This window comes from Hyperolius riggenbachi, chromosome 4 (assembly GCF_040937935.1).
Source record: "Hyperolius riggenbachi isolate aHypRig1 chromosome 4, aHypRig1.pri, whole genome shotgun sequence".
Taxonomy (NCBI): domain Eukaryota; kingdom Metazoa; phylum Chordata; class Amphibia; order Anura; family Hyperoliidae; genus Hyperolius; species Hyperolius riggenbachi.
Genome location: NC_090649.1, coordinates 210,007,460 through 210,034,770, shown reverse-complemented (window position 1 = coordinate 210,034,770; position 27,311 = coordinate 210,007,460). Strand labels below are relative to the sequence as shown.

The window sequence follows — 27,311 nt, the reverse complement described above, 5'->3', positions numbered from 1 at the left end:
GTCTTGAGGTTAGGCTATTTTGCAGTGCTTTTATGGCCTCCAATAGGTCTGCCCGGGTGGGTTCCCCCTCCTCTGAGTCAGTGTCCTCCGTGTTGGCTGTTTGGGCCTGTGTCTGCCTGGATTTCCCCTGCCTGTGCTGCGATCTGCCCCTCCGTGCCTTAGTACCAGTGTCTTTACTCACTGTGTGCCCCTTTCTGGTGCGGGAGCTGATGGATTCCGCGTCCGTGTCTGTGTCTGGCGCTGGTGAGCTGGGGCTGCAGTTCTCATGGCGCTGGGACGGAGCGGCGCCATCTTGTCCAGCGCCATGCGCGTACTTCGCCAGCCTCTCAGCGGCTTCCGCGGCTTTGTCTGCTCCGCTTTTCGGCATCTTTGCCTTGGGGTGATGTTCCGCTGCGGATTGGTGTGGGTTGGGGGTAATAATTTCACCCGGAGGGTGCAGGATGTCTCAGGATCCGTGTGAGGTCGGCGGAGCAAGGCTGAGCTGCGTCCTCACTCTCTCATGGCTAGCCACGCCCCTTGGGTAATAAGTTTAACGAATGGTGTAGCAAAACAGATGTCTGATTATGTGTGATCTGCAGAATCACCAATAATACAGACGTTATACCTGATTATGTGGTGATCTGCAGTATCACCAATAATGCAAGTATAGCTGGTAACCAACGAGGTATGTAGTGCTTGGTGCAACAGCAACAGAATAGTTTAGCTAGACCTCACCAGAGGAGCTGGTGGGTATAGAACACTGTAACTGATTAGTTTGGCTTAACCTCACCAGAGGATCTCATGGGTACTATTAGAACACAATGGGCTTGATTCACAAAGCGGTGCTAACTGTTAGCACGCCTGTGAAAACCCCCTTAGCACGTCTAAACAAGCTTATTGCGCATAAAACTTTACGCGCGCAAAACTTTATGCGCGTAAAACTTTACGCGCGTACTGCACAGAGCGCAGGGCGCTCTGCGCAAAGTGCCCATTAAAGCCTATGGGACTTAGCGCGCGTAAAACTTTGCGTGCGTAAAACTTTGCGCGCACAAAGTTAGCGCGCGATCTGATTAAGAAATCCGGTGCTAACCTACTTAGCACCCTGGTTAGCGCGTCTAAAGATTTTAGACGTGCTAAGTAGGTTAGCACCGCTTTGTGAATCAAGCCCAATAACTGATAGTTTGGCTTAACCTCACCAGAGGAGCTGGTGGGTACTATCAAAGAAGCACCTCACCAGTGACAAGGGCTCACTGGTGAGCAGAGAGGTCAGACAGGCTAAGATCAGTAACGAGCGAGCAGGCAGAATCGACAGGCAAGAGAATAGTAAGATATCAGGCAGGGTTCAGCAACAGAGTCAGATGGGCAGATGTACAGGAACGATAAGCAAGAGCAGAGTCAGAGGGTAGCAAGAGTCATACACAGAATATCAATAAACAGTATACAATATCCTAGTCTTTTGTGAAATCCCTGGTTTCCTACCAGATCAAAGCACACCGGATACTATCTAAGGTCTGAGCGCTAGCCAGGGCCGGTCCTGGACTTTCTGCTGCCTGAGGCAAAGATCGTAAAGGCGCCCCCCCCCCCCCCAATATTTCTACATAACATTACATCCCCCACACAACCGACCGTGTCCGTGAAGGAAAGCCTGAGTGACGCAGCAAAGTGAGTGACTGACTCACCGGGGATTGGGTCTCCCTCCGGGTCTGGCGGCGGCGAAGGGCGGGCATCCGCATCCAGCATGCATCCTGCACTGGCAGGGGACAGACGGCTGCGGTCTGCGGCGGGCATGCTCCATCTCGGATCTGAGGGATCTCGCGCTGGGCCAGTGAGCGGCGGCCGGCGGCAGCCAGCCAGCCTCATCATCGTCACGGTCACGTCGGCGGCGCTCGCTGCTCAGTGACTGACCGTGACAATCAGCTGCAGCTAGGGCAGCAGAGCGGGCGGCAGCCGCCGCCATCAAATCAGCAGGCTTAGGCACTAGGCAGCGTCACCAGCGTGCAGCCTTGGAGGAGACAGGAGAGGCCGCAGAGCTCGGAGTCGTCGGACTCGGAGGCCGGCGGCAACAGTGCAGTTTCTAGGCTAAAATGCACCCAGGACGAGGGTGTAAAAATTGCGCCCCCCCCCCCGGTATAGGTAGCCAGCTATAGGTCCCCCCCCCCCCCCGAGTATAGGTGGCCAGGCATAGGTGAGCCAGTAAAGTTGCCCCCAGTATAGGTTAGCCAGGTAGTTGCCTCCAGTATAGGTAGCCAGTATAGTTGCCCCCAGTATATGTTAGATAGGCAGGCACCCCCCCCCCGGTATAAGTTAGATAAGTAGGTGCCCCCAGTACAGGTTAGCTAGGTAGGTGCCTCCAATATAGGTAGCCAGTATAGTTGCCCCCAGCATAGGTTAGATAGGTAGGTACCCCCAGTATAGGTTAGTTAGGTAGGTGCCCCCAGTATAGGTAGCCAGTATAGTTGCCACCTGTATAGGCTAGCTAGCTAGGTAGGTAGGTGCCCCCCAAACAGGTTAGATAAGTGCCCCCAGTATAGGTTAGATAGGTAGCTTCCCCCCAGTATAGGTTAGATTAGGTCGCTGCCCCTCAGTATAGGTTAGATTAGGTAGGTGCCCCTAGTAAAGGTTAGATTAGGTAGGTGCCCCCAGTATAGATTAGATAGGTAGCTGCCCCCCAGCATAGGTTAGACAGGTAGCTGCCCCCCAGCATAGGTTAGATAGGTAGCTTCCCCTCAGTATAGGTTAGATAGGTAGCTGCCCCCCAGTATATGTTAGATTAGGTAGGTGCCCCCCAGTACAGGTTAGATTAGGTAGGTGCCCCCCAGTATAGGATAGATAGGTAGCTGCCCCCAGTACAGGTTAGATTAGGTAGGTGCCCCCCAGTATAGGATAGATAGGTAGCTGCTCTCAGTATAGGTTAGATAGGTAGCTGCCCCTAGTATAGGTTACATAGGTAGCTGACCCCCAGTATAGGAAAGATAGGTAGCTGCTCCCCAGCATAGGTTAGATAGGTAGCTGCCCCCCAGTATAGGTTAGATAGGTAGCTGCCCCCCAGTATAGGATAGATAGGTAGCTGCCCCCCAGTATAGGTTAGATTGGTAGCTGCCCCCCAGTATAGGTTAGATTAGGTAGGTGCCCCCCAGTATAGGATAGATAGGTAGCTGCCCCCAGTACAGGTTAGATTAGGTAGGTGCCCCCCAGTATAGGATAGATAGGTAGCTACCCCCAGTACAGGTTAGATTAGGTAGGTGCCCCCCAGTATAGGATAGATAGGTAGCTTGCCCAGTATAGGTTAAGTAGGTAGGTGCCCCCTCATAATGGCGGAGGGGGGAGCCAGAGCCGCGGTGAGGGCAGCCCGACCTCTCCCTCCCTCTCCCTCCCTCTCCCCGGGCCGCCCTCCATGCTCCCCCCTCGGACTGCAGGCAGCAGAGTTAGCGCGCAGGGAAGCGCTGCTGTACACAGTTGTTACTCACCTCCCTGGATCCGATCGCCGCTCCCGCCCTGCTGGTCTCCTCTCTGCCTAGCCACTGATACACACGTGGCTGCTTCCTGTGTAAACAGGACGCAGCGTGTGTAATGTATCAGCGGCTACATTGCAGAGAGGAGACCAGCAGGGCGGGAGCGGCGATCGGATCCAGGGAGGTGAGTAACAACTGTGTACAGCAGCGCTTCCCTGCGCGCTAACTCTGCTGCCTGCAGTCCGAGGAGGGAGCATGGAGGGCGGCCCGGGGAGAGGTCGGGCTGCCCTCACCGCGGCTCTGGCTCCCACCGCTATCACAGCGCCCCCCCTTCTTCTGCGCCCAGGGCAGCGGGCGGTCCCGGCGGTGCATAGCCTAATGGGGGGCGGCGGGGCGGGTGACTCAGCCAGAGCACAGACAGTCTGGGCGGACTCGGGAGGGAGGGTCAGTCACTCACGGTGTGTGCAGGCACGGGGTCGGAGGCACGGTCGGGCACCACACAGGAGCAGCCGGACTTCACTGCAGAGTCTGCACTGCAGCCTGCACTCTCTCTCTCGTCTATGCAGTCATTTCATTTGGTGCCGCCCCTCCACTTCCTGCCGCCTGAGGAACCCGCCTCACCCCGCCTCATGGGCGGGCCGGCCCTGGCGCTAGCACATAAGTATTCGCAACAGCAGACCAGTTGCGAGTGAACAGTGCAGGCTTATGAAGCAGAGGAGACCCCACAGCCGCGCCCACAACAATCAACCAATCCGGAGCGCCGTGAGTCTCCTCTGACGTCAGCCGACTGGCCGGTCAGCTGACGCGCCTCCTCCCTGCGCGCGCGGCCGCGCCATACAGCAACTCCATGTGCAAAAGACAACCCCGTCCTCGGCGTACTAGACGCCAGAGACACGGGCAAAGTCCCTGAGCGGAAAGGCAAGGCGGCTGCCGAGACACCCTGCGTGCCTGCAGCCGCCATTTCTACGGATGTTACAATAAGATATAATTAAAATGTTATTGATGTAATTTTGATTAGAAAAGAGGAAGATTGCTTACGTTAATAAGCCAAGTAGCGTCATATATGTACGCAGCGGCTCAGGTAACCCCGATAGTTTAAAATGTCACAAAATGTCAGGATGTACCAGTTAAAAATAAGTTTGAATGTTGTGCGTCACCATAAAATCCCCTAAAAGACGCCATCTTAGAAACTTTTATGATAAAAGGCCTGGCAGGCTGGTATATTTTATCATTGAGTCTGAAACTCTACTGAGGTTGACCTGAAAGAGACTCTACCTTCCAATGTTACTCTAGGTCTACCACCGCCGCACATCCAACACGCACGCACGTCCACCACAAGCACGCTCGCACACATGGCCGCCCCTCCTGGCCCCCGTCCTCCCCTGCAAGCCGCGGGTCAGTGTCTCTGTGTCCCTGCACATGCGCAGAGCAAAATAAACAAACACACACAGGGACATGGTCCATGGAATGCTGAGACACTTAGGTTTTAGTAGGTAGGATAGCTTATATAAGCGTTACAGACTTGTCATTTCAAACTTCAGCAGTTTAAATTTTTTTAGTTAACTTTTTATATACCAATCAGTAAGCATTACTATTTAAATGCAATTGAAAGCTTAGGGACAACTACCCAGCTTTGTTCAATGAAGATCTATCTACCTAAAGTTCTTTATATAAGAATAGAACTCAACATACTACTATATAAGAATAGAACTCGACATACTACTGGTAAGGATAAAGCTATATTTGTGTGCACCATACATTGTACAATCTTGAGACAATTATCGATGGAGGATAATAAATCTAAATAAATAAATCTACAGAAGAACAGTTGCTATATTGATATGGACTTGTTTCATTAAAGGAACTTTGACAATGTATATTGGATGATGGACAACAACTGGAGAGATGTATATTTCTGTATATATATATATATATATATATATATATATATATATATATATATATATACATATATATATATGCTTTATCTGTTTTTTATATCAATATCATTTTATAAAATTCAACTGAGTGTTGCGTATTTCTTCAAGAGGTAAACCTGTTAACCTATAAAAATGTTGTTTATAGTGACCACTACTGGCAAATCTTGATTATATGATGAATTTAAGCTGGCCCTTTAAGTAGTTAATAGTCATTTAAGGCAGCTATCGATAAGATATTTGACACTCATGTGTTACAACCAGGGCCGCCATCAGAAATTTTGGGGCCCCTCACAAATCATCAGTCCGGGCCCCCCCCCCAAACTGAGAAATGTGCGTAGCCATTACATGTTGGCAGAGCTAGTTGGAGGCTTGCTGTCCACAAATTAATCACGAATAACCATGGTGGATACTCGTGATTCAAGTTAGCTCTAATTGCCACAGCTGAGCGGCTAGATGCGGCGGGGTTAATTACCCAGAACGCCGCTCTCCGCCCAGCGTTTCAACGAGGTGCAAGTGTCCGAATGGACGCGTTGCAAGCCTCGATATCGAGCACTTCCTCCTTCAAGCCGGAAGGAGGAAGTGCTCCATCATTTTTTTAGAACCTCCCAGTTTTATTTTCTGTTTAAAAAAGCTAAAAAAGTAGGTTTAATGCTATTGTCTCATATGGTAATGATCCAGCTTTTCCCATAGTCTCGCAGTTAGCAATCATGTGACCCCCAACAAGACAAATTCAGCAATCATGAGGCCCCCAACAAGACAAATTCAGCAATCATGAGGCCCCCAACAAGACAAATTCAGCAATCGTGAGACCCCCAACAAGACAAATTCAACAATCATGAGGCCCCCAACAAATCATGAGGCCCCCAACAAGACAAATTCAGCAATCTTGAGGCTCCCAACAAATCATGAGGCCCCCAACAAGTAAAAATTCAATCATTAGGCCCCCAACAAGACAAATTCAGCAGTCATGAGGCACATAAATAGACAGCATTTCACATAAATAGGCAGAATGCCCCCTTATTATGGTAGACACCTCTCACCTGGATTCTGACAGGGACCCCCAGGTTAGGTAGTGAGTGACATGGAGCCCTTTAGGCAGTGAGTGACAGGGAGCCCTTTTAGGTAGTGAGTGAGTGACAGGTAGCCCCTTTAGGTAGTGAGTGAGTGACAGGGAGCCCCTTTAGGTAGTGAGTGAGTGACAGGGAGCCCCTTTAGCTAGTGAGCGAGTGACAGGGAGCCCCTTTAGCTAGTGAGTGAGTGACAGGGAGGCCCTTTAGGGAGTGAGTGAGTGACAGGGAGACCCTTTAAGTAGTGAGTGAGTGACAGGGAGCCCCTTTAGCTAGTGAGCGAGTGACAGGGAGCCCCTTTAGCTAGTGAGTGAGTGACAGGGAGCCCCTTTAGCTAGTGAGCGAGTGATAGGGAGCCCCTTTAGCTAGTGAGTGAGTGACAGGGAGGCCCTTTAGGTAGTGAGTGAGTGACAGGGAGCCCCTTTAGCTAGTGAGCGAGTGACAGGGAGCCCGTTTAGCTAGTGAGTGAGTGACAGGGAGCCCCTTTAGCTAGTGAGTGAGTGACAGGGAGCCCCTTTAGCTAGTGAGCGAGTGATAGGGAGCCCCTTTAGCTAGTGAGTGAGTGACAGGGAGGCCCTTTAGGTAGTGAGTGAGTGACAGGGAGCCCCTTTAGCTAGTGAGCGAGTGACAGGGAGCCCGTTTAGCTAGTGAGTGAGTGACAGGGAGCCCCTTTAGCTAGTGAGAGAGTGACAGGGAGCCCCTTTAGCTAGTGAGTGAGTGACAGGGAGGCCCTTTAGGTAGTGAGTGAGTGACAGGGAGCCCCTTTAGCTAGTGAGCGAGTGACAGGGAGCCCCTTTAGCTAGTGAGTGAGTGACAGGGAGGCCCTTTAGGGAGTGAGTGAGTGACAGGGAGGCACTTTAAGTAGTGAGTGAGTGACAGGGAGCCCCTTTAGCTAGTGAGCGAGTGACAGGGAGCCCTTTTAGCTAGTGAGTGAGTGACAGGGAGGCCCTTTAGGTAGTGAGTGAGTGACAGGGAGCCCCTTTAGCTAGTGAGCGAGTGACAGGGAGGCCCTTTAGGGAGTGAGTGACAGGGAGGCCCTTTAAGTAGTGAGTGAGTGACAGGGAGCCCCTTTAGCTAGTGAGCGAGTGACAGGGAGCCCCCCCCAGCCGCCGCCGCTGTTTCCCCTACCTTGCCAGTCAGACCTCAAGATCAGCGGCGACCCGACCAGTAAGAGCGGGCGCTGGACGCACCCGCTCTATATGCGGAAGTGACGTCACTTCCGCATATCAGTGCGGGCGCTGGGTCCTAGCGCCCGCACTATTGTCGCCGCCTGATCGGGGTCTGACGCGGCGGAGGCGGCGGCGGCGGCTAGGGGGATGGAGGGAGGGAGCAGCGGCCAGGGGGGGTCGAGCGGCGGCCGGGCGGCACCCGCCAGGGCCGCGGCGGGGATGGGGCCCCCCTGCAGGCCCAGGGCCCGTGACGGGAGTCACAGATGTCCCCCCCTGATGGCGGGCCTGGTTACAACAACCAGTAAAATGACATACTTAGATGTTTTCAGTGGACATAAGCACAGTATTCTCTAGTTAAGCTATCAGCCATTCAGTCTATGTATATGGAGAAAAGAAGTTGCTGTTTGGTATCATTTATTGTGTGTCCCACACAGAACATAAACTAAAGAAGGCATAGTACATAGTTGTTGAAGGAGATCAGAAAAATTATAAAGAAACTTGTCAAAGGCAAAGGGCCCTTTCACACCAGAGGGCTTTTTCGGCGTTTTTAACGCCACAGCCGAAGTTGGCGTTTTCCTAGGTAAAATGAAAGTCCATAGACTTTCATTTTACCTTTCACACTTAACGCTGCGTTGTGGAGCGTTGCGTTTTGAAGCTCCCAGGAGCTTTTTTAGGGCTGACCGCGGCGTTTCTCATTACAATTGATACTAATGTATTGGCGTTAAAACGCCTTAAAAACGCCTTGAAAACGCCTTAAAAGCGCCAGCAGCCAAAACGCAGCGTTTTAGCCTTTTACCGATGCCTGTAGTGTGAAAGAGCCCTAAGACCATCTCCAAGCAGCTTCACGATTCTGTGAAAACACATGCAAAAATTGTTACAATGTTTAAGGTCCACGGGACTGAAGCCAAACTCAGCATCTCGACCTATGAATGGGCAGAAGGATAGTGATAATGTTAGCCAATAAAAGCCAAGGACAACTTCCAAAGAGAAACAAGATGAATTCCATGATCCATCTGTGTCTGATTGCACCATTCATTGCTTTTTGAATGACAGTAGGGCTTAACAGAAGAAGGACTCCACTGTTGAAAGAACAAAAAAAAAAACAGACAGAATTTGTTACATTTGTTAAAATACATATTGATAAGCCACAATAATTTTGGGAGTATATCCTTTAGTCAAATTAGAAAACACTGGACAACTCACATCTATCATGAACTCACACCAACTCATATCAACTCTGTGTTCCCAGACAAATAAAACAACATTTTTGAAGAAAAGGACATCACGTACTGTGAAACATGGAAACTCCAGCATAACAAAAGGAGGTAATCCACTGGCATGAGCTGGCAATTTATTGCATGTGAACAGCACACATAGAACGCAAGTTTATGTCCGCGGTGTGCCTCCTTCTGTTCTGTTTTATGTATAGCAAGTGTAAAAGAGTGGTGGACTTTACTATTTGGTTCCCCTTATGAAATGCTTGTGAAGTATTATTTATTTTTCCCATACTTATTGCTAATTGAAGCTCTGACTAGAGATATCATGCATGTTTTATACTATTGTACTTATGTTTGCTATGTAGCCCCATCAGCTGTCGATTTCGTGGATTTAATTAATTTTAATGAATTGTGCTTTTGTTTCTTTTCTAAATACTTTTTTTTATTATTTTACCATTATGGTGTGGAATCCTCAGCTTCTTTCTTATGCAGCATCTCTTGTTTTTGTTGAGCTACAGATTTGGCCTTACTTATGTTACAGTGCTCAATCATGGTTAGTGTGATTACTGATTAACCCTAGCCCTACCACTGCCAATCTCCACTGTTCAGATGACAAAAGGGAAAATACAGACAGACTATATAAGAGGATTGCTATTACAGCTACAACAGTCAGTAAAGTCGATAATGTAGTAATTATCCATTGCCAGGGCTTCTGAGCAGGTGTTCTACAAGTGATGTATTGCCTTATGAAAGAACTTATATACAGACAAATACAAATATATTATTACAGTGGAGGAAATAATTATTTGTCCCCTCACTGATTTTGTAAGTTTGTCCAATGACAAAGAAATGAAAAGTCTCAGAACAGTATAATTTCAATGGTAGGTTTATTTTAACAGTGGCAGATAGCACATCAAAAGGAAAATCGAAAAAATAACCTTAAATAAAAGATAGCAACTGATTTGCATTTCATTGAGTGAAATAGGTTTTTGAACCCCTACCAACCATTAAGAGTTCTGGCTCCCACAGAGTGGTTAGACACTTCTACTCAATTAGTCACCCTCATTAAGGACACCTGTCTTAACTAGTCACCTGTATAAAAGACACCTGTCCACAGAATCAATCAATCAAGCAGACTCCAAACTCTCCAACATGGGAAAGACCAAAGAGCTGTCCAAGGATGTCAGAGACTAAATTGTAGACCTGCACAAGGCTGGAATGGGCTACAAAACAATTAGCAAGAAGCTGGGAGAGAAGGTGACAACTGTTGGTGCGATTGATCAAAAATGGAAGGAGCACAAAATGACCATCAATCGACCTCGCTCTGGGGCTCCACGCAAGATCTTACCTTGTGGGGTGTCAATGGTTCTGAGAAAGGTGAAAAAGCATCCTAGAACTACACGGGAGGAGTTAGTGAATGACCTCAAATTAGCAGGGACCACAGTCACCAAGAAAACCATTGGAAACACATTACACCGCAATGGATTAAAATCCTGCAGGGCTCGCAAGGTCCCCCTGCTCAAGAAGGCACATGTGCAGGCCCGTCTGAAGTTTGCCAATGAACACCTGAATGATTCTGTGAGTGACTGGGAGAAGGTGCTGTGGTCTGATGAGACCAAAATAGAGCTCTTTGGCATTAACTCAACTCGCTGTGTTTGGAGGAAGAAAAATGATGCCTATGACCCCCAAAACACCGTCCCCACCGTCAAGCATGGGGGTGGAAACATTTTGCTTTGGGGGTGTTTTTCTGCTAAGGGCACAGGACAACTTAATCGCATTAACGGGAAAATGGACGGAGCCATGTATCATGAAATCCTGAACGACAACCTCCTTCCCTCTGCCAGGAAACTGAAAATGGGTCGTGGATGGGTGTTCCAGCACGACAATGACCCAAAACATACAGCAAAGGCAACAAAGGAGTGGCTCAAGAAGAAGCACATTAAGGTCATGGAGTGGCCTAGTCAGTCTCCGGACCTTAATCCAATAGAAAACCTATGGAGGGAGCTCAAGCTCAGAGTTGCACAGAGACAGCCTCGAAACCTTAGGGATTTAGAGATGATCTGCAAAGAGGAGTGGACCAACATTCCTCCTAAAATGTGTGCAAACTTGGTCATCAATTACAAGAAACGTTTGACCTCTGTGCTTGCAAACAAGGGTTTTTCCACTAAGTATTAAGTCTTTTATTGTTAGAGGGTTCAAAAACTTATTTCACTCAATGAAATGCAAATCAGTTGCTATCTTTTATTTAAGGTTATTTTTTCGATTTTCCTTTTGATGTGCTATCTGCCACTGTTAAAATAAACCTACCATTTGTATCTGTAGAGTAGTGGAGCACTCCCCTGTATCAAAGAGGTGATGTGCCTCGGCTATCCTGGCAACACTCCAGGGTCTTAGTAGAGAAGAGGAAGCGAAGCCGGCACCATCAATCGTATCAATGCTCTTTTATTGAAGTAAAATATGCATACAGCTAAATGTGCGACGTTTCGAGGCAAATAAGCCCCTTTCTCAAGCTAAGCTGTGCATGGTCAAAAAATGACAAATGAACAAACACGTTTATATATACAACATGGAGTACAGGCAGCCAATCAGCATTGCTGATGCAGAAATCAACCAATCAAATCAGGTCCTACCAAGTGGACCTGAAAGAGATCTACATTGCTGCCTACCTCATTGGATCGTTTGAAGTGGAGTATGCCCACCTCTCACACTACGTCAATCTCACGAGGGGTAAACGGCTTCTCTATTGCTGGGCTGCGAGCGCGGAAGCGCGTCTCCGCCAAGCCACGCCCCCGGCGGACCTGAGAGGAGACGTCCCGCACTATGTCATGAGGAGATGGGGGCAACTCGCCGCCGACTCCCCTTCTGCCCAGCAACTAGTGACGCGAGCGGGTAGGCATCCGCTCATTCGTCACTATAGATGTGAATGGAGAGCCAAGAGTGTCCGCCCCCAGTGGGAGGAAGAGCGTGTGTCCGTTGTCTAGCAACGGCACCGCTAAAGCACAGTGTGTCCCGTGTCTCTATAAAGCACATTGCTGGAGGGATTACTACTATATATAGATGAAGTTGGCCAAAAAAGGGAACATATCGTTACTCAGATCTAACAGTCCGTCAGGACAGCGGGGGGCCAGCGGGCACATATAGTTGTATTTGCTAGATGAGTCCTAAATAAACAAAAATAAATATAAATAAAAGAAAAGAAATAATAATAATGATAATGAAATAAATATTAAATAAATGTGAACAATAATGAAAAATAATAAAACACAGATGTGTATACATAGAATAAAAAATAAAAAATGAAAATAAAAATATAAATATAAATATAACAATAGATATAAAAATAAAATGAAATAAAAATTATAAATTAAATATAAGCCTAACAAACGAAGTCAGAGAGAGGTGGAGGCAGCGGAGACAAGGCCGCATGTCATGGGGCACAGGGGCCAAGGACTGTAAAAGTCTACAAAGTATATAGAAAATATATCAAAAATGTATAATAAATAAATAATAAATAAAAAGGGGGAACATCATAGTAGCCATATGGAGGCTGGACAGCATGGAACAAGGTCAAATAAACGGTATCAGATCAAGTTCTCTGTTAAGTCCTCTAGGTTTCATGGTGTCCAATCTTTTGATCCAATGTGCCTCTCTCCACAGCAGCCTCCTCTCCCTGTCACCACCCCTCCTCAACGCTAGCACTTGTTCTATAATCTGAAATCTAAGTTGGCTGACATGATGATTAAGCCGGCCATTAACAGTCCAATTTCTTGTGAAAAATCGTTCGAGCGACCAGAAATTCGGATCGGATTGGTTGTAAATAATCTCAGTTGATGGGCACAATCGATAATGAACGATTATAAAAACAATCGTCCGATTGAATTTTCGTCGAACCAAAATTTGGATTTTCTTGTTGGTCGTGATAGATAGGAAGCAATGATCGGTTAGTTGATGATGTAGTGAACGATTTTTCATCCGATCACAATTTCTGATGGCTCGAACGATTTTTCGCTAGAAATTGGACCGTTAGTGGCTACCTTTAGCCTTAACAAAATGATAAGGGACAGCCTGATCTATTAACTTCTCTCGAATAGCGTGTTTGTGTGAGGACAGTCTTTTTTTAAACTTTTGTGTGGTCTGACCTACATAGAGTAGTCCGCACGGACACTTGAGGGCATATACTACGTAAGCTGTGTCACAGGTATAGTAACCATTAATCCCAAATTTTTTTCCAGTATGTGGATGGCTCACATATTCTCCCTTTGTCACAGAGCTACAATGGACACAATGGAGACATGGGAAAGTACCCTTCCGTGTGATAGTTGATTTACCTATGTCAGTGCCTCCCATATCTGCATGTACCAACCGGTCTCTCAAATTTGGTGCTCTCTTATAAGAAACCAATGGGGAGCGCTGAAAATAGGATATATCAGGAAAACTATCGGCCAAAAGATACCAATGTTTCCTGATGATTTTAGCTATATCTTCACTCTGTGTACTGTACCTCGTGACAAAGGGGATACGGTCAGTGTTGTTCTTTCTGCCTCGTCTGTGTCGTCCCTCTAGTCCTCTCTGCAGTCTGTCATGTGCTGGCTGTAATACATTTGTTGGATAACCTCGTTGCGAAAATGTATCCGTCATTTGTGTCAACCTCTGCTGTCTAGTCACCCCGTCATCAACTATCGTCTGAACCCTACGTAGTTGGCCAATCGGTATAGCTCTCCTAGTTGTCTCAGGATGAAAACTGTCATAATGTAAAAGTGAATTGACATCTGTAGGTTTAACAAAAATATCTGTCCTTAATTTATCGTCTTGTCTGTACACAAGTGTGTCCAAAAAATTAATCTGACTTTCAGAATGGTGAATGGTCAGGCGTATATCAGTACATCTAGACATCAGTTCAGAAACAAAGGCTTCAAAGGTCGAATGTGGCCCCGCCCACACGCAAAAGACATCATCAATATAGCGATACCATAATCTGGCATGTCTATGGCTTGGCGGAGACGCGCTTCCGCGCTCACAGCCCAGCAATAGAGAAGCCGTTTGCCCCTCGTGAGATTGACGTAGTGGGAGAGGTGGGCATACTCCACTTCAAACGATCCAATGAGGTAGGCAGCAATGTAGTTCTCTATCAGGTCCACTTGGTAGGACCTGATTTGATTGGTTGATTTCTGCATCAGCAATGCTGATTGGCTGCCTGTACTCCATGTTGTATATATAAACGTGTTTGTTCATTTGTCATTTTTTGACCATGCACAGCTTAGCTTGAGAAAGGGGCTTATTTGCCTCGAAACGTCGCACATTTAGCTGTATGCATATTTTACTTCAATAAAAGAGCATTGATACGATTGATGGTGCCGGCTTCGCTTCCTCTTCTCTAATAAACCTACCATTGAAATGATACTGTTCTGAGACTTTTCATTTCTTTGTCATTGGACAAACTTACAAAATGAGTGAGGGGTCAAATATTTATTTCCTCCACTGTACATCCAATGTATGTATTTTATTCACTCATTTTTGTCATGATTGTGTCAAAATCAGACATGTGTGTGGTACATTGGTCAAAAAAAGTCTAATTTTTCATTTGAGCGAAATAAAAAGATAACATTCGTTGAATTAAAAAAAATTGTAATGAGGCCACCATTTGGCTTTAATATTTAATATAAATAACTAGATTTATGAATTCAGCTTTAACAACTATGCTAATACAGAACATTTGCAGATTACCTACCCCATCTTAATATCTAAGAATCAATGCATTGGCATCCCTGTAGATTAGCAGCAAATTATGTGGCAGAATAATAAACTTAAAGAACAACTATCAAAGAAACTGTTTTTCTGTAAACCCCACGTACCTATACAGCTTTTAGCCAGGATCTCTACAAAGCTTTTCAGAGGTCTCTCAGCACAGCCTGTGTGAAAAAAAAATGCCTTGTTCACCAATTGTTTGTAACAATTTTGTGTCAGAATTGGGGGGAGGGGGAGGCAGAGATGTACTGTAACTTGGCTGTAAACTGTTTGTTTTAGACTGCATGGCAGAGAGAGAGAGACACAGGAGCACACAGACAGAGCTGCAGCTGATGACTATTTACAAGCATTTGAAGCTATATTTTACTCAGAGTATTAGAGCCAGTGAGGATTGTTTCTGTATGCTGAATGTGACACCGCCCTACATAGTAATGCCTACAGTGAGAACTGTTCTCTGTTAATATAATTTTCTTCACATAAAACATGAAAAGATGAAAAAAGCCCTTGTATTGCTATTTGCTACTAATTACTGGAAATATACTGTATGTGGCATTTAGAATTTAGTTAACTTTGCTAGTTGTCCTTTAACTACATGTATTTTTTTCTCTAGGAGTTTATCTTCTGATGTTTCTTATTCTGAGCCCTGGCATGAGCAGGATGACCTCCAGAATAGTGTGTGACCATCGGATTATACTTGTCTATGTGAACCGTACCAAGACAATGGAAGAGAGGCTGGCGGTGAGGAGAGGCTTGTATGAAGAGGGGAAGATCTGAGTGATAACAGAAAATAGGGTGGTGAGCCAAGCTATGCACCTTCAGTGGTATGAGAACAGCATGCCAGGAGCAGCTGTGACACAAACATGTCCATATACATCAATGTTATGAGCTTGGGTCATAAACAGAGATAGTCAGTAAAATGCTAATAATGTGGCTTGCATGCAAATTAAATGCACTTTGAAATTGAGCCAATCAAGTACACGTCCTTCTAATTTTCATTGGCCCAATTCCAAGCTGAATACAATTTGCATTAAAGCTAAAATTATTAGCATGCAATTGACCATCTTTAATCATAAAATGCTGTAGGGTTTTTATACGATTTTATACAGGGTGATGCAGCTGCCTCTTAAGCTCCACACACTCCACAATGGAGCTCAAGTATATCTTCCAGATGAAAAGGATACTGGTCATTTTTCAAACACAACTTCATAGCTAACAGAAATGTTGTGTTGGTTGTAATACCTCTGCAGCCTTCACAGAAAGCACAAGAACATTTGGAAGTCAAGGATATATATCTATGTCCACAACGTCCACATTGGACAAAAGAAATTGCTCCAAGTAATGAAATCCATAGGAGGTAGAATTCCATGGAACCCACAGTGTAGTCTAATATTACCTAATTTTTCCAGCAGTGTGTTAGTGTAACCCAATTTTACGAGTGTCTGACTTCAGACCTATTACCTTCTACAGTCTCTCGGCTCCAAATGATAAGGAAGACAAAAGTTTGCCTTTTTAAAACAAAAGGTATTTGCGATTATTCAGGTTGCAGTGTGCTCTGAGATGTCTCCCAAAATGCATTACTGCTGAATATGCTAATCATCCTTTATTGTTTCTGTAAGCTAAACACACCTGCAGAACCACTGGAATGCAATTATGTGTCAGCTTGTTAAATATACAGAGCCACAATACCCAACATGTATACAGACTGTGTCAGACTAGTTGGTCTTCATCAGTGGATGGCATGGATTAATGTGGCTCTATGGGGTAGGACTTGACACACCCAGAGTTACAGACTACCCAGCAAGCTCATGGTGAACCAGAATTCCTAGGGGTGTGGAAGGGACTACAAAGGACCAAAAAAGCCCTCCAACTAAAATGCTATGGAAAACAAAAGTTTGCCTTCTTAAAAAAGAAGATATTTGCATAGCTTGGCTCAGAGCTCACTCCAACCTGGATAATCTCAAATACCTTCTGTTTTGCCTAATTTGGATGATTGGAGGCGCCCAATTGTAATGATAGACAAATCTTACGCCGAGAAAGGCGTTGTCACAGTGCTGTTTGCAAATTAATAAATGAAATTATATTTTAATCTTATCGTTTAAGTAAAGTTTTTTTTACTGAGACAAACCTACTTTTATTCCTTATCGTCTTCAAAATTGAAGATTTGTCTATCATTACAATTGGGCGCCTCCAATCCTCCAAATTTTGCATAGTACATCCTACTCAGTAGGATTTTTTCGCTCTCTCTCTTCAGGAGAGTCAAAAATATTTTTTCATTTTGGAGTTGCGACCGAGGATCTACAGGAAAAGGCCGAGTGGAGACGGTACTTCTCCACCTGCACATATGAGTGGTTGCCTCTTTTGAGCAACCTACCTTTGTGAGTATAATTACATGAGTATTTTTTTACCTTGCCCTAACCAAGAAGTTACTACACCAGATCAGGCTCCCGGGGGCCGGGTGTTTGTTTACTTGTCTCTCGCCAGTTCCGAATTCTGTTTTGCCTGGCCCTCCCTTTGTTCCTGTGTCTCCATGGCTGGATAGTGTACTGGTTAAGGGCTCTGCTTCTGACACAGGAGTCCAGGGTTTGAAACTCAGCTCTTCCTGTTCAGTAAGCCAAGCACCTATTCAGTGAGGAGACCTTGGGCAAGACTCCACTGCTCCACAGCCTATAAAGCGTGCCCTAGTGGCTGAGGCCCTGGTGTTTTGCGTCCGCCAGGAGAAAAGCCTGATATAAATCTTGTTTAGTGTAATACTTTTTAGCCATAGGTCCTGGACAAGCATGCAGATCAGGTGCGCTGACTCAATTCTGACTGGATTAGCCAAATGCTTGTTTCAGGGTTGTGACACTATTGATGCCAGAAGATCAACAGGAGTACCAGGCAACTGAAAATAAATATGGCTGACTCCACATCACATTGAATTCAGGTTCACTTTAATGATATAGTAAACTACCGTATTTTTCGGACTATAAGACACACTTTTACTCCCTCAAAAGTGGGGAGAAAAAGTCACTGTGTCTTATAGTCCGAAGGTAGCAAAAAGTAGTGCACAAATTGAAAAAAACCCACAAAACCGTTCCTTACTATTTGCCTGTGTGGTTTGCTGCACGTTAATCACCTTTTTCTCCTTGCTCTTCAGCCAGCCTCATGCGGTGCCCCCACTGTAGCCACACATCTGTGCCTGGGATTTAAATTAATCGGCCACTCAGACCCGCTCCATGCCGCCAAACATCTGCCTACGTGCCTGCCCTAAATGCCACTGCCAATCATTCACCTCCATGCCGCTGTCAATCATCCGCCACTCTATGCAGTTCTGAGGCATCAGTAGTTATAACTACCGTTACGATCTCAAGTCTTCTGCCATGCCGATGCCATGCAGGAACTTGGCGAGCAGGCATAGATGCTGCACGGAGAGCTGGCCAGAGGCGGATGATTGCAGAGGCACAGAGAGCGGGCATGGAGGGGGATGTAGTGGCGGCATAGAGAGGCGGATGATTGACGGCGGCATGGAGGTGAATGATTGGCGGTGGCATTGAGGGCAGGCACGTGGGCAGATGATTGGCGGCATGGAGCCAATCTGAGTGGCCAGAGGTGGGTTATTGTGACAGCGTGGAGAGCGACCATGGAGTCAGAGGGACTTACAACTGACTTTATCTGCAGTTAGCCCTGGGTGGTGCGTTTTCTTCCCCCTCCCCCCATCACAATACATGGAGGAACAGCCCCCGCTGAGATCGCCACTGCACCCCTGCCGAGTCAATATCATCACAACTGACATCAAAGGACAGGAGTGCATAGATGGACAGCTGGATAGGTGAGATCACAAGTGTTTAGTTATTCTAGCCGGTGGGGGGAGGAAAGCATTAGTTTAATGTAGTGTTACAGGTGGGGCAGCAGGGGTTAGTTAGTGTAGTGTAGTAACTGGTGGGGGAATCGGGGATTAGTGTAATGTAATGTAGTGAAGTGTGTTGTAAGGTTACTGGTGGGGCATCAGACTTTAGTGTAGGGCACTTAGTCTACTGGTGGGGGCAGCAGGAGTTAGTGTAGCTGGGCCCTGAAGCTTAGTTATTGTAGCTGGTGAGGACAGCTTGGGGGGGAAAAGGTATACAAGATGCCCCTGCACCATGGACACACACAGGTTTAGGCATATTATTTTTTCCTGGTTTTTGGCCTCTAAACATGGGTGCAACTTATGGTCAGGAGCATCGTATAGTCCGAAAATTACGGTAGTAAGAAGCAAAACATCTTCTTAACATAAATTTTAAAACTACCACAGGGCATTTTAAAAGTAAAGTCTGAGATGGTCAATGAGATGCAAGTAATTCTGACTTGCATGCAAATTTAACATAAACTGCATGAAGCTTACAACTGGGCAAATAAAATACACTGCCTGACAATTTTGAATGGCCACTTCAGAGCCACATACAGTTTACATTACATTTGCTTGGAAATCTGAAAATGTATTTGAGCATGGTGGACAGGCATCACATTAATGAATGCAGAGAGTGGAAGAGAATGGAAATATCCCTATTTGCATACAGTGGTGCTTGAAATTTTCTGAACCATTTAAAATGTCCTGCATTTTTACATGAATGAAGTCTAAAATATCATCTATAGATGAAGAAAACCTGGTGAAAAGGGACCCTGAGCAGCGCTAAAAAAAAAGTAATCTGGATTCGTAGCCCGTGAGGTCCCCCGGCATCCTCTGGGTCCCCTCCGGGCCACGCTGGTGACTCCGTTAACCTGGTGATTACGGCTAAAGTTGTGCATGCGCAGCCCGCCTGCGCACGTGTTGCGATCATGCACCCATTGCTGTAAGCGTCCTGCACATGCAAAATTCAGTCTTACAAGAACTGCTCATTTGCAGGACACTTACGACGACCGGTGCAATGATGCACTCGGTGTCTGGACTTCGGCCAAAGTCGTCTAGTTAACGGAGCGGCCATCGGGACCAATGAGGGGACCTAGAGGACGCCGAGTGACCTCACGGGCTGGAGGAAGCCCCAGGTAAGTCCCGATTACCTTTTTTTAGCAGTGCTCAGGGTCCCTTTATATGGATTAAAAAATAATTTTGTCATGTATGTACTTATTGAAAAAACAATGATCCAATAACATATCTGCAAGTGGCAAGAGTAAGGAGTTGTGCTCTCAGTATTTGGAAGAAAGGATCAGTGACATGCAAATACTTCTGAGTTGATGCAGAATCATATACATTTATGCAGCTTGAAAATAGAAGATATGACTGGTCCATTTTCAAGCAGATTATATTTGCATAAATAATTTGCACAATTATGCATCAACTTTGGAATATTTGTATTTTATTTACCATCTCTAGCATTTAGTGTGACCTCCTTAACTACTTCCGTACCAGCAGTCTTTGCCCCCTTAAGGACCAGCGAATGCTTGTACAGAAAAATGCAGCTTACTGACGAATTTCTGCAATAATCCGACTCTCCAGCAGGTCACGCCATTCTGTCCCCGCCACAGGTCCCTCTCTCTGCCGTCCCTATGACACCAGAGCTGTGCAAGCAGGTCAGGAGCCGCTTTCAGTGGCTCTTGACGCTGTCAATCAATGTAAGCTGTCAATCAATGTAAGCCAATGGGATTGGCTTACAGTGATGACAGGGTCAGGAGGTACAATTTAGCATGTGAGAGTTTGGCAGAAGAGTTCACTTAGTAACCCACCTCCCCTCCTCTTTTGTAATGAGGTATACAAAGCTTATCTGCTTCTATGTGACAACACTTTTATTATAGCAATCAGATAAAGCTCTTCATTGGCTACAACACATGAAAAGCTGCAGTAGACTACATAGGACTGCTGTGTGCAGAGATCAAATAAAACATATATCCACATGCAAGTTCTACAGTATAGCACCACTGCTCAGTATTCAAAATATCATTTTAAACAAAAGATTGTTAACAATACTCCATACTGATTCACTGATGTGACAGTGATAAGCAATTAATACAATCAATTCATATGTGACTAACAAAAAAATACAGTGCTGAATAACCTTCATAAATATCCCAAAATAAACAAACGCTGAGCAAGAATCTCTTCACTGGAACTATTTGAGGTGCTTGCCTGTACCAGAAACACATCTATGACATGATTAAATCATGTTTCTTCATAATAAGTCTCTGATTAGCTGCTCAGTGTCATGTTTCCTGTGTGAGGAAATTATCACAGCTGCCTTCCAGGCTTCCTTTGCAGGAATAAGACATGTCTACAAATATGGTATAGATGTGTCAGGAGCTTAAGATAATGGACATGAAGATAACAAGATAGTCTTTGGTGAAGTGAGCATCATTCTCACACCCACAAGCACTTCCAGCCATTCCATCCTCTAGTTTTGAGTTGAGTTCCTCTTTAATGCAGTGTCTTTCACCAAACAGCCCTGTTTGGCTGCAACACTGGAGAGGCTGGGAGGCATTACAACAGATATTTATGTTACACTTTTGTGCAGGCCAAGTCCCCAGAGAACATACAGAAAGACAGAGAATGTTTCACTCCTTAATTATCAAACAAGTGAATGTAGTTATTTATTATTTATTTATTTGTTGTATTTATAATGCACCAACATATTACGCAGTGCTGGACATTAGTTTAGGCTACAGACAATATCTAGGGGTGACATACAGCAAAATGACAATACAGGAATACAAGAAAAACCAGATCATGCAGCACAGTATAAGAACAAGGTAATGCTTAGTCAGTCACTGGATGGGAGCATGGAGATTAGGCGAGTTATGTTCACTCAGATGCATAGCATGGGTGCACAGTAATGGGGGTGCATGATCAGGTAGGACACAAATGGAGGAGGACCCTGCCAAGAGGCTTACAATCTAGAGGGAGAGGTAGGGATAGGAAAGGTAGGGGACCAGAGTTTAGCTGCAGGTTTAGAGCACTTGTGAGGGGTGGTAGGCCAGAGTGAAAAGGTGAGTTTTGAGGGCCTTCTTGAAGCTGTTGAAGGAGGGGGCTGCCCTAATGGGTGGAGGTAGGGAGTTCCATAGTGTTGGAGCAGCTCTTGAAAAGTCTTGGAGGCGTCCATGGGACTGGGTGATGCGGGGGGGGGGGGGTGTCAGGCGAAGTTCATTCAAGGAGCGGAGTGAGCGGCTAGGTGTGTACCTCTCAATAAGATCGGAAATGTAGGTTGGACAGGTTTTGTGGACAGATTTGTAGGTCAGACACAGTATCTTGAATCTGATTCTGGACTGGATAGGAAGCCAGTGAAGGGATTCTAGGAGGGGATCTGCCGTGGTGGAGTGATGGGAGGAGTGGATAGTTCTGGCTGCCGCATTCATGATGGACTGCAGTGGGGCTATTCGGGTCATAGGGAGACCAGACAGCAGGGCATTGCAGTAGTCAAGGCGGGAAATTATGAGAGCATGGATGAGGAGTTTGGTGGTGGCAAAGGTCAGGAAAGGGCGAACCTTGCAGAAGAAATGTAAGAAATGCATATAGCATAAAACATGCATAGTGAAGATATTTGTAATGTATACTGAGAAATATTTTCCCTTTTCCTCAGAAACAATGCGCAGATCAAAATATGCTCCTGGCTCCAATTACCCTTCCAAATGTTGAAGTCAGAGTTGGAGAATGGAAGAACATGACGGTGAGAGAAATCAATGACGGCTATGGCTTATCTATATTATTTGATGTTTATTATTTCTGACCTAATCTCAGTGGCTGTCAGTTTAGCTCCCTAATGACATTGGAGGTTTATATGGCATATACTGTTGTTGTAAGCATAATACTACTATTAATAATACTGCACAAGGCAAAAGGTGTACTTCTCACTAATGGGAAGAAAAAAGTAGAACACTGGCTAACAGTGCCAGTATCTTGGTGCGGTAAGTTTTGGGAGCAGGGATGTTAATAGCACTGTAAAAAAATAGCTCAAAATACCTATCACTGACTTCCTTTAGTAAGTATTAACTTCAAAGCATTTCTTTACCCTAACCACAATTAGAGATACGGTCACAAAAGCAGGTTTCAATTGCAAAAACGGATGCGTTTGAAATAATGTGGAGAGGGGGGATAAGTTAAAAGCAACTGGCTGAAAGAATAACAAGATTGTTGCACACAGTTATTTCCACTCGGCTTGCAGCGGTCTTGCCCCTTGTCACTGGTTATAGCAATAAATGGGAGCAGGACCACTGTGAACTGAATGGATCGAGCTTTCTGTGCTGCAGTCTCATCATTTTACCAGCCAGTAGCTTTTGCCTGCTGCCCCATCAGCACGTTTAAAATAAAAGCAAAAAACTGCTTTAGCATATAAAAGCTCATTTAATTACTATATCTACTGGGGACATCATATTGGCTCACAGTGATCACAGGGTCTGGACTAGAGCCAATGAAAACGGCTCCTGACCGGCTCAAGGAACTCTGCTGTTAGCGGCGGGAGAGAAGCATGATCGGCGGGTCCGTGAATCATCATGTTGGCGAGCCCTTAAAGAGCCATAGACTTCTGGTCCTGAAGTGGTTAAGCAAATTTTGTGTATATTTACAAATCAAATAGTGTATAAGTATGCCAGTTACTTTGCATAACCAATCATTGTATCAATCTATTTGTCCATTAAGTTTTTGCGGTTTGTAATCCTGCATTCTGTTTCACATTGCAGACATCACAACAGGGGACTGAGGTCTTCTCACAGCTGAATCATTTTTTGAATGTCACACATAATGTGAAGGCTCCAGAATGTTTCTACACAGAACTAAAGAAACTGACGCACTCTGTATATGAGATTAAAGGTCTTGTTAATAAAGCATGGAGATATGCTAACAACAGTACTCCAATTACTCCAGAAGTAAATCCAGTTTCACAAGATGTGATTTCCAATAACTCAACAGACATAATGGATATCTTCCAAAGATTTTCCAAACTTCTTCGTGGAAAAGTAACTTTTCTGATGCAGGCCCTCAGGGAAGGCAACTGCAGATGATACCTTTGGAATAAAAAAAAACTCTTGGCACTTGGACATATGAACTCGCCTGTAAAGTCTTGAGATGTAAAGTAACTAAAGGGCAACCGAGTTTCTGAGCTCATAAGTGTACATCACATACAAGCGTAAGGAATAAGATGAGAGTGGGAATGCTACAAAACCTCACCTGTGTATTATTGTCTTCAATGGACTTTAATTGGAAAATTAATATAGGAACTTGTGATGTGGATCCAGAGTAGGCCATGTCCTGTATCCTGTAGCAAGATATGGAATATGTACACCGCATACATGAAATAAAGGCGCTTGGAAAAATGGATAAAGGTTAATAGAATGTCAATAAAATGAGTGATATTCTACTATTGGCCAGTGGTATTTCCAATAGTAAAATATCAGTAAATTTCAGTAAACCCAACTCAATTCTCACATGAGCCCTCCCTCTACCAATGCCTAACCCTAACCAACCCCCCACCACCACCACCGATGCCTAACCATAAACCACCCACCCACACATGCCTAATATTATTTAGTTTATTACCGATATCACCATAGGTGTCTATGAGGCACCCAAACTTCTGCAGTGTCTCCAGCACCCAAATCTCCTGTTCCGTGGTACACTTATTACGGTAAGTCACCTACAACTTCTAAACTGTAAGTGACACGAAGCTTTAATGTCAAACATTTTTAAACAATCAATCTTACCAGGAAGCTCAAAATTCCATGTACCTATGCTTTGCTGGTATAGTGCTAATCTGCTACAGCTTAGACTGCAATGGACTACTGGCCTGTTCATCCCATGGCTTCTATCCTGGAATTTCATAAAAGCACAGTATATATACCAACATATGTAATGATAGGGTCATGACTACTAGATGGTCTGTACTGATCCAAATTACCTCTACAATGACTATGATGTTCTGCGGTTAGTGGTGTTTAACAATGCAACTTCTATTTTTTGTGTATCAAGCATGTGAAACTGACTTTTATTTAAAAATAAGAATTCATAAGTTATTATTTACAGGATAATAATGTGGTTTGACTCTGATTTGTTAACATATGCAGAGTGAAACACTCATGACAGTGAAGGAATCCAAATCTAATGAAACAGTAAAACAAAACAAGCACTACTATAAATGTATGCTGCTTCTAATCAAGGCCATTTCTAAACGGTTTGGTGCTCCAGACAACATAAGAAGTGCCACCCCTCCTCCCACATCTATCAACAGCACAGACATAAACACATAAATGCACAACATGTTACTGATACAAGGCAATCACTTATTTAATTATATACACAGAATTTTTATAGGATAAAATCAAAATACAGCAACAGCACAAGCTCTAGCTAGTCTCTAAAAGTTGGACAGGGGTGTTACTAGCATATGAGAATATCTATGTAACGATCGGTGTCAGCTCGCAGAGAGAATCTGATTATTGGTGATCTGCAGTATCACCAAGAATACAGATCTATACCTGATTATGGATGATCTGCAGAATCACCAATAATACAGATATAGTGCTAACCTCTGGACACCTCTGATAAAGTATATAGTGAGTGTTTGGTGTAACAGTATGACTTTGAGTAACCCACCTGACGAGCAGGTGGCCCTAGGCAGTACAGGAAGTACTGCTATAGAGAGTACAGAAACCTTCCAGCAGCCTGAGACTCTCCAAGGGGTGGAGTCAGGCTGAAGGTAGGAAGGACCAGAGAGTGAGTGACACCTGGAGGTGGATGTCACTGACAGATCTGGAGACTATCTCTTAAGTGGAGAGAGATAGCTGTCGAGGTCGGGCAAGCCAGGTCAGCAACACACGGACAGACAAAGTACAAAAGACAGAAGGCTGATTCGGTATCCAGGGCAGGCAGGGTTTGGCAACGGTATATCAGATATGCGTGGTACCGAATCAGAAAGCAGAGGGATAGTCAGGAAAGCAACAGGTCATAACAAATATCAAACAATGCCTAGTCTTGGGTGTGAGGTCCGTGGTCTCTACACCCTGGAACTAGTCTGATGTATAACAGAATGATAACACAAGTTCCCTAGTCTTGGGTGTGAGGTCCGTGGTCTCTACACCCTGGAACTAGTCTGATGTATAACAGAATAATAACACAAGTTCCCTAGTCTTGAGTGTGAGGTCCGTGGTCTCTACACCCTGGAACTAGTCTGAAGTATAACAGAATAAAAACACAAGTTCCCTAGTCTTGGGTGTGAGGTCCGTGGTCTCTACACCCTGGAACTAGTCTGATGTATAACAGAATGATAACACAAGTTCCCTAGTCTTGGGTGTGAGGTCCGTGGTCTCTACACCCTGGAACTAGTCTGATGTACAACAGAATAATAACACAAGTTCCCTAGTCTTGAGTGTGAGGTCCGTGGTCTCTACACCCTGGAACTAGTCTGAAGTATAACAGAATAAAAACACAAGTTCCCTAGTCTGAAGTATAACGGAATAATAACACAAGTAATCTGGCTCAGTGTGAATTCCCAGGTCCTCCTGGTTCAAACACACTGTTGGATCTGACTAAGGTCTGAGTGCTTCCACGTAGTGATCGCAACGGCAGACAATTTGAGAGTGGCCAGCAGTAACCATATATAGAGCAGTGCTCTCTGGCGCCGCCCTAAAGTGATCAACCAATGGTTACCAGCTCTGAGGTCAGCTGACCAGCCTGGTCAGCTGATCCCCCCTTGGCCATCATAAAAGCTCTGCCTTTCAGCGCACGCGTGTGTATTCCTAAACCTATGTGAACTAACAGGCTCAGCCACCCCAGCTGCACGCTGCTGCGTGCAAACCGCCGTGCTGGACGCGGAACCAGCCGCCTCGCCATCAATACATGCGGCGGCTTTTCCGCGTTCTGCCATGTCACTAGATGCATGCTTCCGCGTGCAGACCGCCGCGTTGGATGCGGAATCAGCCGCCTTGCTGCTAGTACACGCTGCGGCTTTTCCGCGTTTTCTCACAATCTACAGTACCATTCAGTACCAAAAAAGAGTGCAATGTGCATTGCCACAATTAAAAACTGAAAAATGGCTAAGGCCATAGTATATTGTGGGCAGGGCTAAATATTTAGCATAACACACTGCTTTACCCCATAGTGTCCCGTTCTGTCCGGTCAACAACGGAATGAGCCAGGGCCCTGTGACCTAGCTGTCTTTGGTGGCAAAGTAAACTGGTGCTCACAAGGAGTAACAGCTTATTGAGTGAATCAAACAAAGGAATTACATTTCATTGGCCTAATTCCAATACTTTAAATTAAATTTGCATGCAAGTTATTATGTATACAAGTTATAGAACTATCATCATCTTATTTACCATATCTAGTGAAGACTGCAAAGGATCATTAAACTCCACATCCTGGATGAGACTGCATCACCTGCTACTGATTTGTATACCGTATTGTAAATACTTGTGCAGCATAGTGCCTTATTGTCAAGGAACTAAGATGCACAAGTATTAAAAACAAGAAAAAAAACTTAGTTCAGGAGTACTCTAAAGAGACTCAGAGATGAGTCTTCTTGACTTTTCTTTTACTTACCCAGGGATTCCTCCAGCCCCATATGCATGGCTGTGTCCCTCGCTGTCCTCCTACAATGTCCCATTCAGCTGCGGTGAGCCCCGGTAAGCGGCTCAGTGATGTCAGCGGCGGACCTTCTGCGCATATGCAGACCTTCTGCACAAGCTCAGAAGGCCCTGGCTGACGTCACTCACTCAGACTGAGTCCGACTCAGCAGCGCACCAGGAGTTGACGGCGGCTGAACGGGAGATCGCAGGAGGACGGCGAGGGACACAGCCATGCTTATGGGGC

The 27,311-nt window shown here is 45.3% G+C and overlaps 1 protein-coding gene across 2 annotated transcripts in view; it reads left to right on the top strand.

Moving 5' to 3' along the window:
• The window catches only part of THPO (thrombopoietin), a 57,994-nt gene extending 33,459 nt beyond the window's left edge, over window positions 1-24,535 (top strand). For both annotated transcript variants that reach the window (XM_068279348.1, XM_068279349.1), the window contains exons 2-4: window positions 15,180-15,307; window positions 22,093-22,179; window positions 23,189-24,535. In XM_068279348.1, coding sequence (XP_068135449.1) covers window positions 15,180-15,307; window positions 22,093-22,179; window positions 23,189-23,509 — 536 coding nt within the window. In that variant the 3' untranslated portion in view covers window positions 23,510-24,535. The remainder of the gene's footprint in view (window positions 1-15,179; window positions 15,308-22,092; window positions 22,180-23,188) is intronic.
• Window positions 24,536-27,311: the final 2,776 nt, after the last annotated feature.